General features: G+C 39.9%; 1 protein-coding gene across 1 annotated transcript in view; it reads left to right on the forward strand.

Moving 5' to 3' along the window:
• Positions 1-12,932, forward strand: part of LOC118343425 (testis-specific serine/threonine-protein kinase 2-like) — a 38,154-nt gene that overhangs the window by 6,468 nt on the left and 18,754 nt on the right. The window contains exons 3-5 of the mRNA XM_035682227.1: positions 1,244-1,297; positions 1,390-1,503; positions 1,565-1,625. Coding sequence (XP_035538120.1) covers positions 1,244-1,297; positions 1,390-1,503; positions 1,565-1,625 — 229 coding nt within the window. The remainder of the gene's footprint in view (positions 1-1,243; positions 1,298-1,389; positions 1,504-1,564; positions 1,626-12,932) is intronic.

Below are 12,932 nucleotides of genomic sequence, written 5' to 3' on the forward strand. Positions count from 1 at the left end.
CAAATCTCTGGTTTTACACAAACTTCCTGCAGTTATTGTGTTCACTGTTTGGATTAATTGTTCTCTACTGTTATTGATGCACTGAATATCCATAAAATATGTCACTTAGTCAAATTCCACAGTGATAGAAAAGAGCTCCCATAAGCTTTCTCACTTACAGTGGCATCTAGCCATGCAGATGATTTTGGTTTAACTTTGGGACTTTAGTAAAAAGACGTTACGATGAAAAATAGGGCTGGGTCATGTGGCCACCCTATCTTTGGCCTTTTGAAACACCACCTCATCTATAATGTTTTATCACTGAGGCCCCTTCTTCTCATATGGGATACTATGGGAAAATGGTTCTACATGTTCTTTGTATTTGAGTGACTTAGCAGCTGTATAACCCCATTCTCTCACACTCCGAGTTTAAATCTACGATTTGACAGTTGCATAATTTTAAACTGTAAATTCGAATTAAAGCTGCGATAGGTAACTTTTATAAAAATAACTTTTTGTCATTTTTTTTTTTCATTTTCACTACATCCTGACAGTAGTACATGAGACAGATAATCTGCAAAATAATCAGGTTCCTCTGGCTTGACTGCTAAAGTGTCTGTATTTGACACCCTGGGAGTGAGACTCAACAAATCAACTATCTTACTCAGCTCTGATTGGTTCTTTTCATTCAGGCCCGGTGGATGATTGCAAATGCCATTAGGAGCACTAGGAGGAGCCAGAGGAACCTGTTTTTTTCCACTGTTTATCTGTCTCATGTAACACTGATATTTTTATAAAAAATACATACTGCAGCTTCAATTGATTCATTGGCCATGTTTAATGAAAACTGTTCACAGTGTATTATCCAGATTAAAGGGTACACCTTGTCTGTAAGGAGATGCTGCTGCAGAACTAAAAAGTCTTTCAATGCTGTGAGCAACACAAACAAACCATTGTACTGCGATGGAGGTAGAGAGAGAGAGAGAGAGAGAGAGAGAGAGAGAAAAAAATATGTTTGCCTGGATAGATCTAGGCAAGAGTATATATACATATATATTTGTCTGTAATTTGGGTTAACTGTCTCCTTACAGCAAGGTAAATCAGGATTAAGTCAAACAACTGCAGTAACAACTCTTGCTGCAGCCTCTTTTCTCACTTCCCCGAGAAACTGCGAGGAGAAATAAAACTGCATTCCCAAACGCGGAGAGAGAAAGGATGAAAGACACACAGACTGTATATGATATACTCTCACTCCCACTCCCAGTGCAGGAGAGGTGTGCTGCGCAGCTCAGTTCAGCAAGCAGGTCAGCGCTTCAAGGTCCTGCACTGGCTGACTGACAGTTTGCTCTCACAGGGCTGAGTGGCCTGAGCATTTCATGTGTAAACCAGCGCTGGTCTGGCTACTTTCAGATGTCATGAAGAGGAGCTGGCAGGCGAAGAGCAGCCACAGCAGATGCAGACCGACACTCCCAGGCCCTGGAGCGAACGCACCAACACAAATGCCTGCTCAGGCAACCGGAAGAGGTGACAAAACACATCAGGTAACTTTGCCTTTCCGGATGGTTCCCACCCTCTCCTGTCACAGATGCGAGATGCCTTCACATCAGACGTTAATGGTCATTGAACGTGACAGGAACCTTTCTGAGGTAGGACATGTGCAGCAGAGGCGTTTTACTGGTTGCAAACTGGTGCAGCAGAAGCCAACTGGTAGCTACCAGCCAGAGAAAAAACAAAGCTGTGAATATTGATATTGTAACAAGGCTCGGAGGTCATTAAAGCAATTAGGTGTTCATGTGCATCAAGCACAGATGTCAGGAGAGTAGCTCATTAGTTGTCCTGTTGATGTAGAATAAGACCACAGCTCAGAGTTTGACCACTTCGCACTCTATTCAGTAGCATTGAAAGGCAATTACAAAGTATCTGTTATCAGGGTGGGCTGTTACAATTAATTGTTACACTGACCTCTGTAATGTTAGCTGAAACAGTATATCTTTGGACACGCCTGCACACAAGATTCTCTATCATCCCACTTCCACTCGTATTAAAGGAAAACTATAACTCAGATATGAAAACAACATACTCACTAAAGTGATGGCTGAGACCTTGGAATGTCTCAACGTACCTTAAAGGTCCAACAGGGCAAGAAAATTAGGTGACCTATTAGGTTCTGCGGAAATGAGTCCTAAATAGGGATGGGGATCGAAACCCGGTTCTATCAAGGACCCGGTTCCACTTTTTTCAAAACCCGAAAATCAATAACGTTTGATTCAATTCAATTCAATTTATTTGTATAGCGCCAATTCATAAAGAAGTTATCTCAGGACACATACAATATCTTGGGCTTATCGATACAACTATCGAGTCCTGGATCGTTTTTTTTTTTTCTTCCCGGAGGTCTTGTAACGTAATTGTGTGTCCTCGAGTCGCGATCAACGGCATTTAAATCTAATCAATCCAATCACTGCAGCGTGTCCACCAATTTTTGGAATGAATTGTAATTGCAAGCAAAACAGGTATTAAAAGTAAAACAAGTGAAGTCTGGCAGTTAACTTCGCTCGCGAGGATGGCTGAACGGGCGAAAAGGTTTACAGTTTGGCTTCATTTTACCAAGATAAGATATAAAGGAATCGAAATGTGTTGTATGATTTCTTGTTAAAGTGGGGAACACACCTCAATGGCCCAAGCACATTTAGCATTGTGCATCAAATAAAGGCCAATGCAGTAAGTTTACCTTCGCTGTCTCCGGGTTAAAAGACCACAGACGGCCCGTTCTTTCATCATCCACTCAGAGTACCAGCGGCAGCGCACACAGACTCTGTAGCTTGTCCCGTCAGGTTTAAAAATAGTAATTGTGAAATCCGTGTTGTAAATCGGCAGCATACAAGCTAGTTTAGCTTGAAAAGTAAATAAATTCCGACGTGCTGCGTGATGAAAATGTGTTCAGGTTGCTCAGTAAATTTTAATATTTAGATATTTTTCATTTGGTGCTGCTGATATATTTCTTTTATTTTTAGGCACTTTCGAAATGACATAATACTATTACATTAGTCATGTTTATTGATGGGGCTAGAAAAGTTTGTTATGCTCACTTGTTAAGCAAATAAAAGCAAGTACCAGTTCTGTTAAAAACATATTGTCGCATAGTATTGTCCACCAAATTAATAGAAAAGTTATCGATAGTGGTATCCGATAAAGGACTCGATCGATAAGGAGTATCGATAAAGGTATCAAATCAATAAATATTAACGATCCCCATCCCTAGTCCTAAAACCTGGAACTGAGTTAGCACCTATGGTTCCCTCGCCTCTAAGTCACTGGATTTTTGATTGCGTTTTTGGTTACATGCCAGAAATAAGGTCTGTGGTTACCCAACCTGTAAATGCTGAAGCTTATACATGTTTTGCCACCGACATGTGTGCTGCATTTCCTGAGGATCAGAGCATGTTGTGGCCGACATAAGTTTGATTCATTTGCTAAAAGAATAATAATCCAAGCAGTTTCAGTAGGGTCTAATCACATATTAGAAGATAGTGGTGGTAACGTTGCAGTCATGCAACTGTGGTGTTATTTGTTTATAGCCGAACGTTCGATTTTTACTTCTTGCGATCGCATTTATGTTTCAAAAATCCTAAAAAAAAAAAGGGGTTTTGAAGATTATCTTGCTGAACAAAACATGTAAATATCGTAAACCTTTGTTCACCACAGAGATTATTTTCTGCAATAATCCAAAATCCAATGGAAAAATCCCAATGGCTTTTTGTCAAAGGAACCAGGGCAGCGCTAACTTCCAGGTGAAGTGAGGGAGTTGTAACCTGCAACTATACCACTAGATGCCAGTAAATTATTTAAAGCAAAAAAACTAGCAAGGAGTCTGTCCAACTACAGTATTGGAAATAAAATATGCTTGTCATTAGTTTCTAACTATTTGCTAGTAACTAGATTTATCACCAATTATGTTAACAGTAACTGTAAACAGTAGTTAAATCACTACAGAGGCTCAAGCAGGGGTTTGTAATAAACCAGGCAGCTGAAACTGATTCATATGCATCAACACAAATCATTTTAGTTTGGTCTAATATTATATGATCACTTTTTATTATTGATACTTAGATCAATAATAGCTTAATTTTCCATGGTGATAAGAAAAACTGTCAGCATTTTAGAGAGCCCCAAAATTTCACAAACCATGTTTTCAGGGGAGGTCATGTCTTATTAAGGCTTACTTAATTACTGGCTCCCCTGTAGTTCACACCAAGTATCAGCTCTGATACTATAATAACACACCGCAATCTCCCACCTAACTGTCGGCAGTTAAGTTGAATTGTGGGTAATGCAGGCACCAGGTTTTGACTTTGAGTACTCTTTTCAGTTTGAGGCCCCTGTCTGCACTGAGTTTATTAAATATATAATATTTCCGTCATGGACCTTATTCAGCCATTAAATTCACTATTCAATATGCACCAACATCTGTATAATAGAGCTGCAGGATGCAATAACCAAATAGAGAGGGAGCCAAATTGCAAACACTTCAAACATCAATATTTGAGAAAAAATATTTTTAAAATAACCTCAGTGCTAACAGTGTAAATTCAACTATTTTGGGGGGTTATCTAGGTATTTCATTTTCCTACATGCCTGTCGGTTATGCCACGGTTAATTAAGGTCTTAACTTGACCCATGACAAAAGCACATAAGCACTGACAGTTTGTACTTGAGGCTGTACATGTGACATTATGTCTGTTTTTGTACATTTTTGGCATACTGACCGGCCCTATCCCACAGTTAAACTGACCAAAAGCTAGAGCAGTAAAATGTACTATTCATACTTGCAGCAACATTCAAGAGATGGCTTCACTTTCTAAATAGACTCAGTCGTCTGTCGTTTTAGATCACATAATCCAATTTCCAAACAGTAGCAAGCATGTACAGTGCCAAATAAAAAATAGAGGGACATTAGATGATAATTAGCTACAGTTTTGTTCTCTCAGCAGATGTCCTTGAGTTTTCTACAGGGGGATAACATGCTAGAGCAGCGTGGGGGATGGCAGGGTGGCATACCAAGTCCAGTCATTAATCCTGCAGGGTTCTCAAAATTTCACATCACAGCCAGGGCCGCGGCCGTCAGCGAATCCCCGGGAGTGGGGGGCACTGTTGCAATTGGTGACATTACACTGAAATATTAAACACTTGTGCGCATCATGCTTTTTATGCACTGAAGCATATTTTGTGTAGTGCTTAGGAATATTAAAGCATAATTTATATTTCAGGAGTTTGACACCTTGACATTTTGGCACCTCTGTTTTGAATTTCAGCATGCGGTTTGACATGTTTGTATTAATAACATTGTGATCTCGGAGGGCCATGGCCTCAGGCTACTTGAACAAGACTACTAAAGAAAGGGATTTCAAAAGGAATTGTAGAGCAGCCTAGGGACTCGTCAAAATCAGCCCTGATACTGTTGCCCTGATAAAAATCCATTACCCACAAACGTGAGGGGGGATGGTGGTTTGTGTTGTGTGTGTGTGTGTGTGTGTATGCGTATGTGTGAGAGGGAGACTAAGGCCTGTGAGTTTTCTCAGGCAGTATGTTAGAAAGGCGTTCAGTGTTTTATTGGGCCTTACTGGACTGTTTGTGGTGAATCGTGGCCCGGTGTGATTCCTGATGGATAAAGCAAACATCTATTTTTTTCACTCCAGGCTCTCTCCCCCTCCATTCTAGTCACATCTCCTGTATTGTTTTTCCACACACTACTGTCATGAAGAAATCCTTTTCTGCCAAAAACATAGCTACCTCTGCGGGGGTCGAACTGTACTTCTAGTGTTGGTTCGTTTTCCTCTCTTTACCTATTCTCTCTATAGTCTGTCTACGTTAGCGTTTCGATACTCTGCCCCAAACCCCATTGGGCCCAAAACTGCTGCCATAGGTCGGGCTCGGATCGGGCTTAAATATTCATGTTAATTGATGAGTAATGAGTAAATTTGTCATTTATTTCTTTTGATAATACTTTTTACTATATTATATGCACAATGTAGTTTACTTTACCTTGTAAAACTATGAATAAACTATTCAAATTATTATTATTATTGTACGAGGAAATTTGGGTTTGGGTCGGGCTCTGCCCCCAAAACTGGTTTCGTGGTTTGGGCTAGGTTGGGGCTTGCACAGAATTTTTTTTGGCTCAGGTCAGGCCAGATTTTCTGAGATGGATCTAAACTCTGGTCTACATCAGGATAGTTGGACAGCGTGACGCCTAGTGAATAACAGAAGAGAAAGTCATGTCAGGGTTTTTGCAGAATTGTAAAATAGTTTTCACTCCTTTCCTATGTAACAATACTGTAATGTCAATTTGTTAAATCATTTTGTTGCATATTATATAGCAGTCATCTTCCTCAGGCTCTTGTTGCAGAATGGTTAAATCTTTGAATCAAAGAGGAAAGGAAAATACAAGTTGGGCATCATAGCCCTGGTCATTAGTTCTGTGGTTTATATTATAAGGTTGTTTATTGATCACCAGAAGGGATATTCAGTTGTACAAGATGAAAGTACAGATAAGGAGAGAAAGTAAAATATAAATAATAGGAGGTATATAAAACTAAAATAAGAAGCAAAAATAAAAAGACAAAATTACAAGGTAAAGTGACAGTGTGGCCAGTACAACAGAACAATATATAAAATGATTAAGTAATGATACTAGTGTTTGTCTGTATTAATGGTCCGGTGTGTAACATTAAGGAGGATCTATTGTCAGAAATAGAGTAAACTATCCATAGCTATGTTTTCATCAGTGTATAATCACCTGAGATAAGGGTCATTGTGTTTTTGTTACCTTAGAATGAGCAGTTTCTATCATCATATAAAGAAATCACAGACGTTGCGGATCGCCTTACGCAGAGTCCGCCATGTTGAACCGGCATTGTTTCTACAGTAGCCCCGAACAGACAAACCAAACACTGGCTTAGATATGGTCTTTCTCAGTCTGTCTATGAAGCTAATTTGACATAAGGGCCAAACCATGTAATTACATCAATGGCTTCAGTCACGTGATGCACACTGGCCCAAAAATACTTTTTCCCACAAGGTTACATTGTGAAAGAAGCAGCTGTAAAATGGTTGATACATTTTGTTTGAGCTTCACACCCCTATCAGAATTTGATCCATTCAGTCCAATAACATTTGGAAAGTCTAGATAATCCACACAGGTAAATCATTTATACTGGAAGTTAGCCGATTTAGCCAGCAGAAGTCTCCGGTACGCATGCTCTATGGGCCAAAGCCCATAGAAAGAGAAACTAGAGAAACCAAGAGAGTATTTTTTACTTTTATAGGTTAAATACATTTCAGAGCCTTTTTTGTATAAAATCTGTACTTGTACTTAAGTAAAGAGTACCTGTGTACTTTTGCCACCTCTGCAGGTTAGTAGAGTAAACAATTGGGACACAGGGTGTGGCTCTTTGGTTCCACTCAAAGTTTTACTCAGAGAGAAATTATTTGTGCCTCCAAAGCAGCTCTGCCTCAGACAAATGTAAAACCACAGTCTTCATTCAGTTATTAACACAGATATTCTTTTACTTTACCATTACCTGCCTATTATCCATTTACTGGCAGCGGCTATGTAGGCAGCACAAGTTCTGTAAAACGATTCGATCTGAAAGGTGAAACATAAGAATTAATATGCAGTTAGTACTAGACAGAGTGTAACACGACACATAGGAGCAGAGGGGAGTGCCAGTCAAACATTATCGGGTTATCGCCCTGCAGTTGTGGAGACATGCACTCTATACGTCAATTAAATATTATCAAATATGCCTCTGCCAGACACCTCTGGGGTTTATCACCCAGACGTGATACTTCCTCAGTCCAATATTGCACATCTACTGTGTGTGTAAAGCAGGCTAAAAAATTAAAACAAGCAAAGCATTTCCTGAAGAAAGTGTGTGTTGATATGAGGACTTTTGGATGACTTCATAATCACTGGAAAACTCATTGACCTCATAGATGCAATGGAAGTGAAAGGGGGCAGTGAGCATTAAGTTTTAATCCGTATATAACTCAAACTGTACAAAAACGTTTTCAGCATAATTAGTAAATTAAATCAACATAATTATATTTTTCACAGTTTATCAGAGCGCAATACTGACCATCAAATTTAAATGTTTGTATTGTAGCTATACAAGTGATAGACTTAAATGTAATATATACATAAGTCTTATTCATCCAAACGCTGTACATCATTATGATATGCCTATATGAACAACTGACCCTTTCTAGGTCAACTTTCTCCTTTCCTTTATTTAGATATGCTATGTGTTAGGCTAATCTAAAAGACAACCACATTTTGAAAATGGTTAAAAGATAAACGCAACATACTGCAGGCTATATAGCCACATAATGCTAACCAAATTGGCTAATCAACTTCAGTCATTAGCTAAATTGTTACATCTAAAAAATTCTAGATAACGAGTTTTTCATTATGAGAAAATGTCATTTTAACAAGATCCTTTCATGTAATAAGAACGTCTTTTTTTAAACATTTTTTTTACTACATAGAAAACTACGCCGCACAGCAATCACCCTAAAGGTTTTTGCATGAATTAGTTCAGTAGCTTTTTCTAAACTTCTGAAAATGTGAAAGGAAAAGTAAAAGAGCTTGACATATGGATCATGGACCTACTCTAGTCCTATTAAAGCACACTGAAAGAAACACTTTCTTCACCACAGTATTAGGACAGGAACAGGACTGTAATCTTTTTATATCACATTTTTTTGATACTCTTGCTGGTATTTCGATCATGTGTGCTCCTGTCCTTCCAGACGTCTCCTTTCCCCTGCTGACTACCCTCTGAATGTGTAACCACAGCAGCCTCAGACAGTCATGATCATCTGCGCCATTCACCATCGCTGCACAAAGTGGCCCGCTCAACCTGACTGTCTCGTGGCTATCCCGGTCTCAGTGCGGCACCGGATTGTTAATGCTTTACAAATCTCCCACGAGACAATAAAAGGTTTGACTGTGTAAAACATATCAACTCACCGCACCACTCGCCCACACAGTGAGTCACAGCACTGGCCTTTAGGTCACTATTATTTAAAGTGCTGAACGAGATGATAATGCTCTAATGATGTTCGGCTTAAATCGGACTCAAAATAACACATTAACTCCTAACAAGCCAAAAGTTTGTCCTCTGAAAAAGATTCCTTTGACCCCATCAGGCTGATGTAGATGTCAAAATCCAGCCTTACAGTCAGGACTCTGCATATTGAGAACATAGATTGGTTTAATTGAATTTCCAGTGTCCTCCAGTCCGAGTCACCAGAGTAGAGATAATTCCCTTATCCACATCAATGCAGGCCCTCTGCTGGGCTCAGTGAAAGGGGCCGTGGACCTGCTGTTCGCTGGCAGGATCTGCCACAATCAATTACACAAGCCTTGTTAAATAGCCTTGCGATTTCCTGACTCCACTCACCCCACACTGATGGTGAACTAAGTTAAAGGAACCAAACAACAGCCGCTGAGACAAATAACCCCAGATCATTGTCCGACTACAGTACAATTTGGTGTCTTAAGATGGCTTAAGCTGGCTGAAGTAATGCCACGAGATGCAGGGCTTGTTCTTGGAAATGTGGGCTGTCCTGCAACCAGCCGGGGGTCTGATGAGGAGGGCTAAGCATTGCCCCCACAACCACATAGCTGCATTGCCTCAACCAGCTGGCTCCTGGGCTCCTTTCATCCTGCCCACTCACCCAAGTGTCCATTCTGGGCCTGGGCAGACGCCGACACACATTCACATGCAAGACATTGTTGGAACTCAGTCAAATAGTTAATACAACAGTTAATATTTCCTACCTTCGTTTTCTTTTTTTTTCTTTTTTTAAATCAACTTTATTATAGTTTACACATATAATAGTTTATATAGACATGGGGGGGTTGCTTCAGAAAGATCTTTGTAAAGTGTTTCAGTTAAATCTTGTAAAGTGCAAACTATAAAGTGCATAACATTTTGGCAAAAACTTTCTAAAATCAAACATTTATAAGTGCAAACATTATAAAGTTGAAAACCATTTATAAAGTGGCAAAACAGCAAAACATTTATAAAGTGATTTTAGTTCAATAAGGCATTTTAGTTTTTTTTTCCCCCGGGTTGCGATTTATATATTCAAGGTGTTCCATGGGAGGAGAAAACTTTTTGTCCAGGCTTCCTCTCTCGACACTGCAGTAAACTCTGCAGCAAGGCACACCAAACCTCATTTCTCTACCCCTCGAAATCAGCCTGAACAAACCACAATGCCAACAAGCTTAAAATATAAATGTCACTTAAAAACAGGTCCAGTGTGGAACATTTAGGAGGATCTATTGTCAGAAATGGAATATAACGTTCATAGGTATGTTTTTCAATAGTGGTATTTAATCGGAAAATAACAATTTTGGTTTTTTGTCTCCTTTTAGAATGAGCCTGCTCTTCTTATCTCCTTACAGCAGCTCAGCGGTTTCTTCTTCCCCGAGTCGCCATCGCATCCACTGAACCCACCCCATCGTTCTACAGTAGCCCAGAATAGACAAACCAAACACTGGCTCTAGATAAGGCCTTTCGCGCGAGTTTTCATGATCACCAGTTTCTACATACAGCCAACATGCACAATAGCAGCACCCTGACTCTGTCTGAACTTATTTTCCTTGTTCCTTGCTTCCAAAATAAAAGTTCAAATATTGTATTTCTCCTTTTACTGGGGACCCCCTACAACCCACTCAAGGACCACTTCAGACTCCAGTTTGAAAACCACTGTATTAATAAAGGATTAAATTGTATTTGAGTCATTTCCACCATATACTTTATTTTCAGATTATCTACAATAACTTCATTGAAAATGAGTTTTCCTTTGATCATTTGGAAGAGATACCATTTGAATTCCTTGGTGTTTAGTTTGTAAGGCAGTTTGTGGCTTTCTACACTTTGATTCAAGCTGCCTTTGATTTTAACTTGTCCTTAAGTAGACCTTTCAGAGTAAAACCTACCCAACAAAAAGAAATGGCAGTAATCGAATTCTTTGAGCTGTGGCGGACTGAAATTGTAAATGAAAGTTTTTGAAGTTTGCTAAGAGTTCACTGTTGAAAGCCACCTGTTCTGTGCCTATTTTACTGTATGTCAGTCAGTTCTTTCATGCAGACCAATACAGGCCCTTTGTGTGTCCAACATTTTAAAAAGTGTCATCTCTTACAAAGTTTCTAAGAAGCGTCGGCTCTCATTGGATATGCCATCGTCTCTGATGTGTAAGATGATTTTCTCTTTTGTTGGCTGCTGTATAGAGACAGGTTTAAGTGCCTTGGTGGAACTCCAATTCACCCCCATGTTCAGCACTCTTTTATGGCCTCTTCTCCATTTCCAGTGCCCAGAGAAAAACATGTCATTGTGAACCCTGACCCCACCCTGATCCACATCCACTCTCCATCAGGAAGCCAAACACATGCCTGAACAATTAACTCCTGCACTGCCATCAATTTAGCCCAGAGGGAAGAAAAGATTGAGTCACCCAGGTTCACGCAAAAAAGAAATGGGTAAAAACACAAGGATAAAAGGGTTTTCTTAAGAAAGAGAGAGAAAAAAACATGTTTTTCAGTCCCTGCAAAGTAACTGTCACTGAAGTGACAAGGAGACACTATTGAGAGCCTCCGTTCATTCAGCTGGTTGCTCTGAACTGTTCAACAAACAATTACAAGGAGTCATACAGGTTATGTTTATCTTGAGACCAGGCCTGCAAAGAGCTGCCTTAAAAGCCATGGCGATTTTAAGAGGCAAGTATATCTGCTTCATAAACTTGTGATGTTGGGTCTCAGTATTGATTCCTGTTCAACGCAGCAGTTGATGGTCAGCAGGAGGCTGATGGCAGCGTGCCCCGCTGTTCAAGTTACACTGCACAGTTCAGAACAATATTTAGCTCATACCGAACTGGAATTAAAAATAAGATATCATAAACACACATCTGGTGTGAAAGATGTATATAGGCCTTGACTGATGTCATTGTTATTTTGGAACTGATCAATAATCAACACTCAGAAATGTATGGAAGTTTATGCTTATGGCCAAGGTTCAGCCTTATGTCATGGTGCCAGACCAAGTGTGAACCTATCGTGATGTCACCCATTGGTTTGTGGAGTAGTTGTGGAAGCCTTGAGTTTGGCATTGTGGTCGTCACCATGACCATTTGTCTGAACCAGCAGAGGTGATGTAGGTGACTGGCGGCGCAGTTTCAACTCGTCCATATCAGGAAACAATGCCGGCTCACATGGTCACACACAATCCCGTATTCCAGATAGACAGTACACTAAAATATGTTTCTGAAACGAATTTAGGAGAGAAATAGTCAACACAGTAACAGAATCTGGATTCTGCACTGCCTAGTTTGACAGTTTGATCTGAGTTTGGTGCGTTAAGCTGGAGGGAATTACTGAGAATGACCTGTCAATCACAAGGTAGCCACGCCTTAGAGCATACCCTGCTTCATGGTCTATTTTACTCTAAATCGGACCATCATTTACTAAATGAAAACCATGCTGTATGGTAGAAGACGGAACTAGGGATTGAGACCCTAAACTCATTAGGAAACTCTAGCTAAGAAAAGTGAGAAGAAGTGAGAAGTAGGCTCATTTCCTAATAAGGGCACATGGTATGGTTTTTGAAAAGAAACCATTAGAGATGCCCCTGCTGGCCATTACATAGAATGCAGGCAAAGACACACATTTGGCTTTACTTCACAGACCCGAAAGCTCTGTCCATTATACTCAATTCAATTAAATTTTATTTGTATAGCGCCAAATCATAACAGAAGTTATCTCAGGACACTTTTGCTAATAGAGCAGGTCTAGAATAAAATTAAGAACAACAGTACCACCATGAGAAAGCAGTTGGTGACGGCGGCAAGGAAAAACCTTCCTTCAAGAGGCAGAAACCTCGGACAGA

The sequence above is a fragment of the Morone saxatilis genome, unplaced genomic scaffold (genome assembly GCF_004916995.1).
Source record: "Morone saxatilis isolate NCDOM2014 unplaced genomic scaffold, NCSU_SB_2.0 Contig11, whole genome shotgun sequence".
NCBI lineage: Eukaryota > Metazoa > Chordata > Actinopteri > Moronidae > Morone > Morone saxatilis.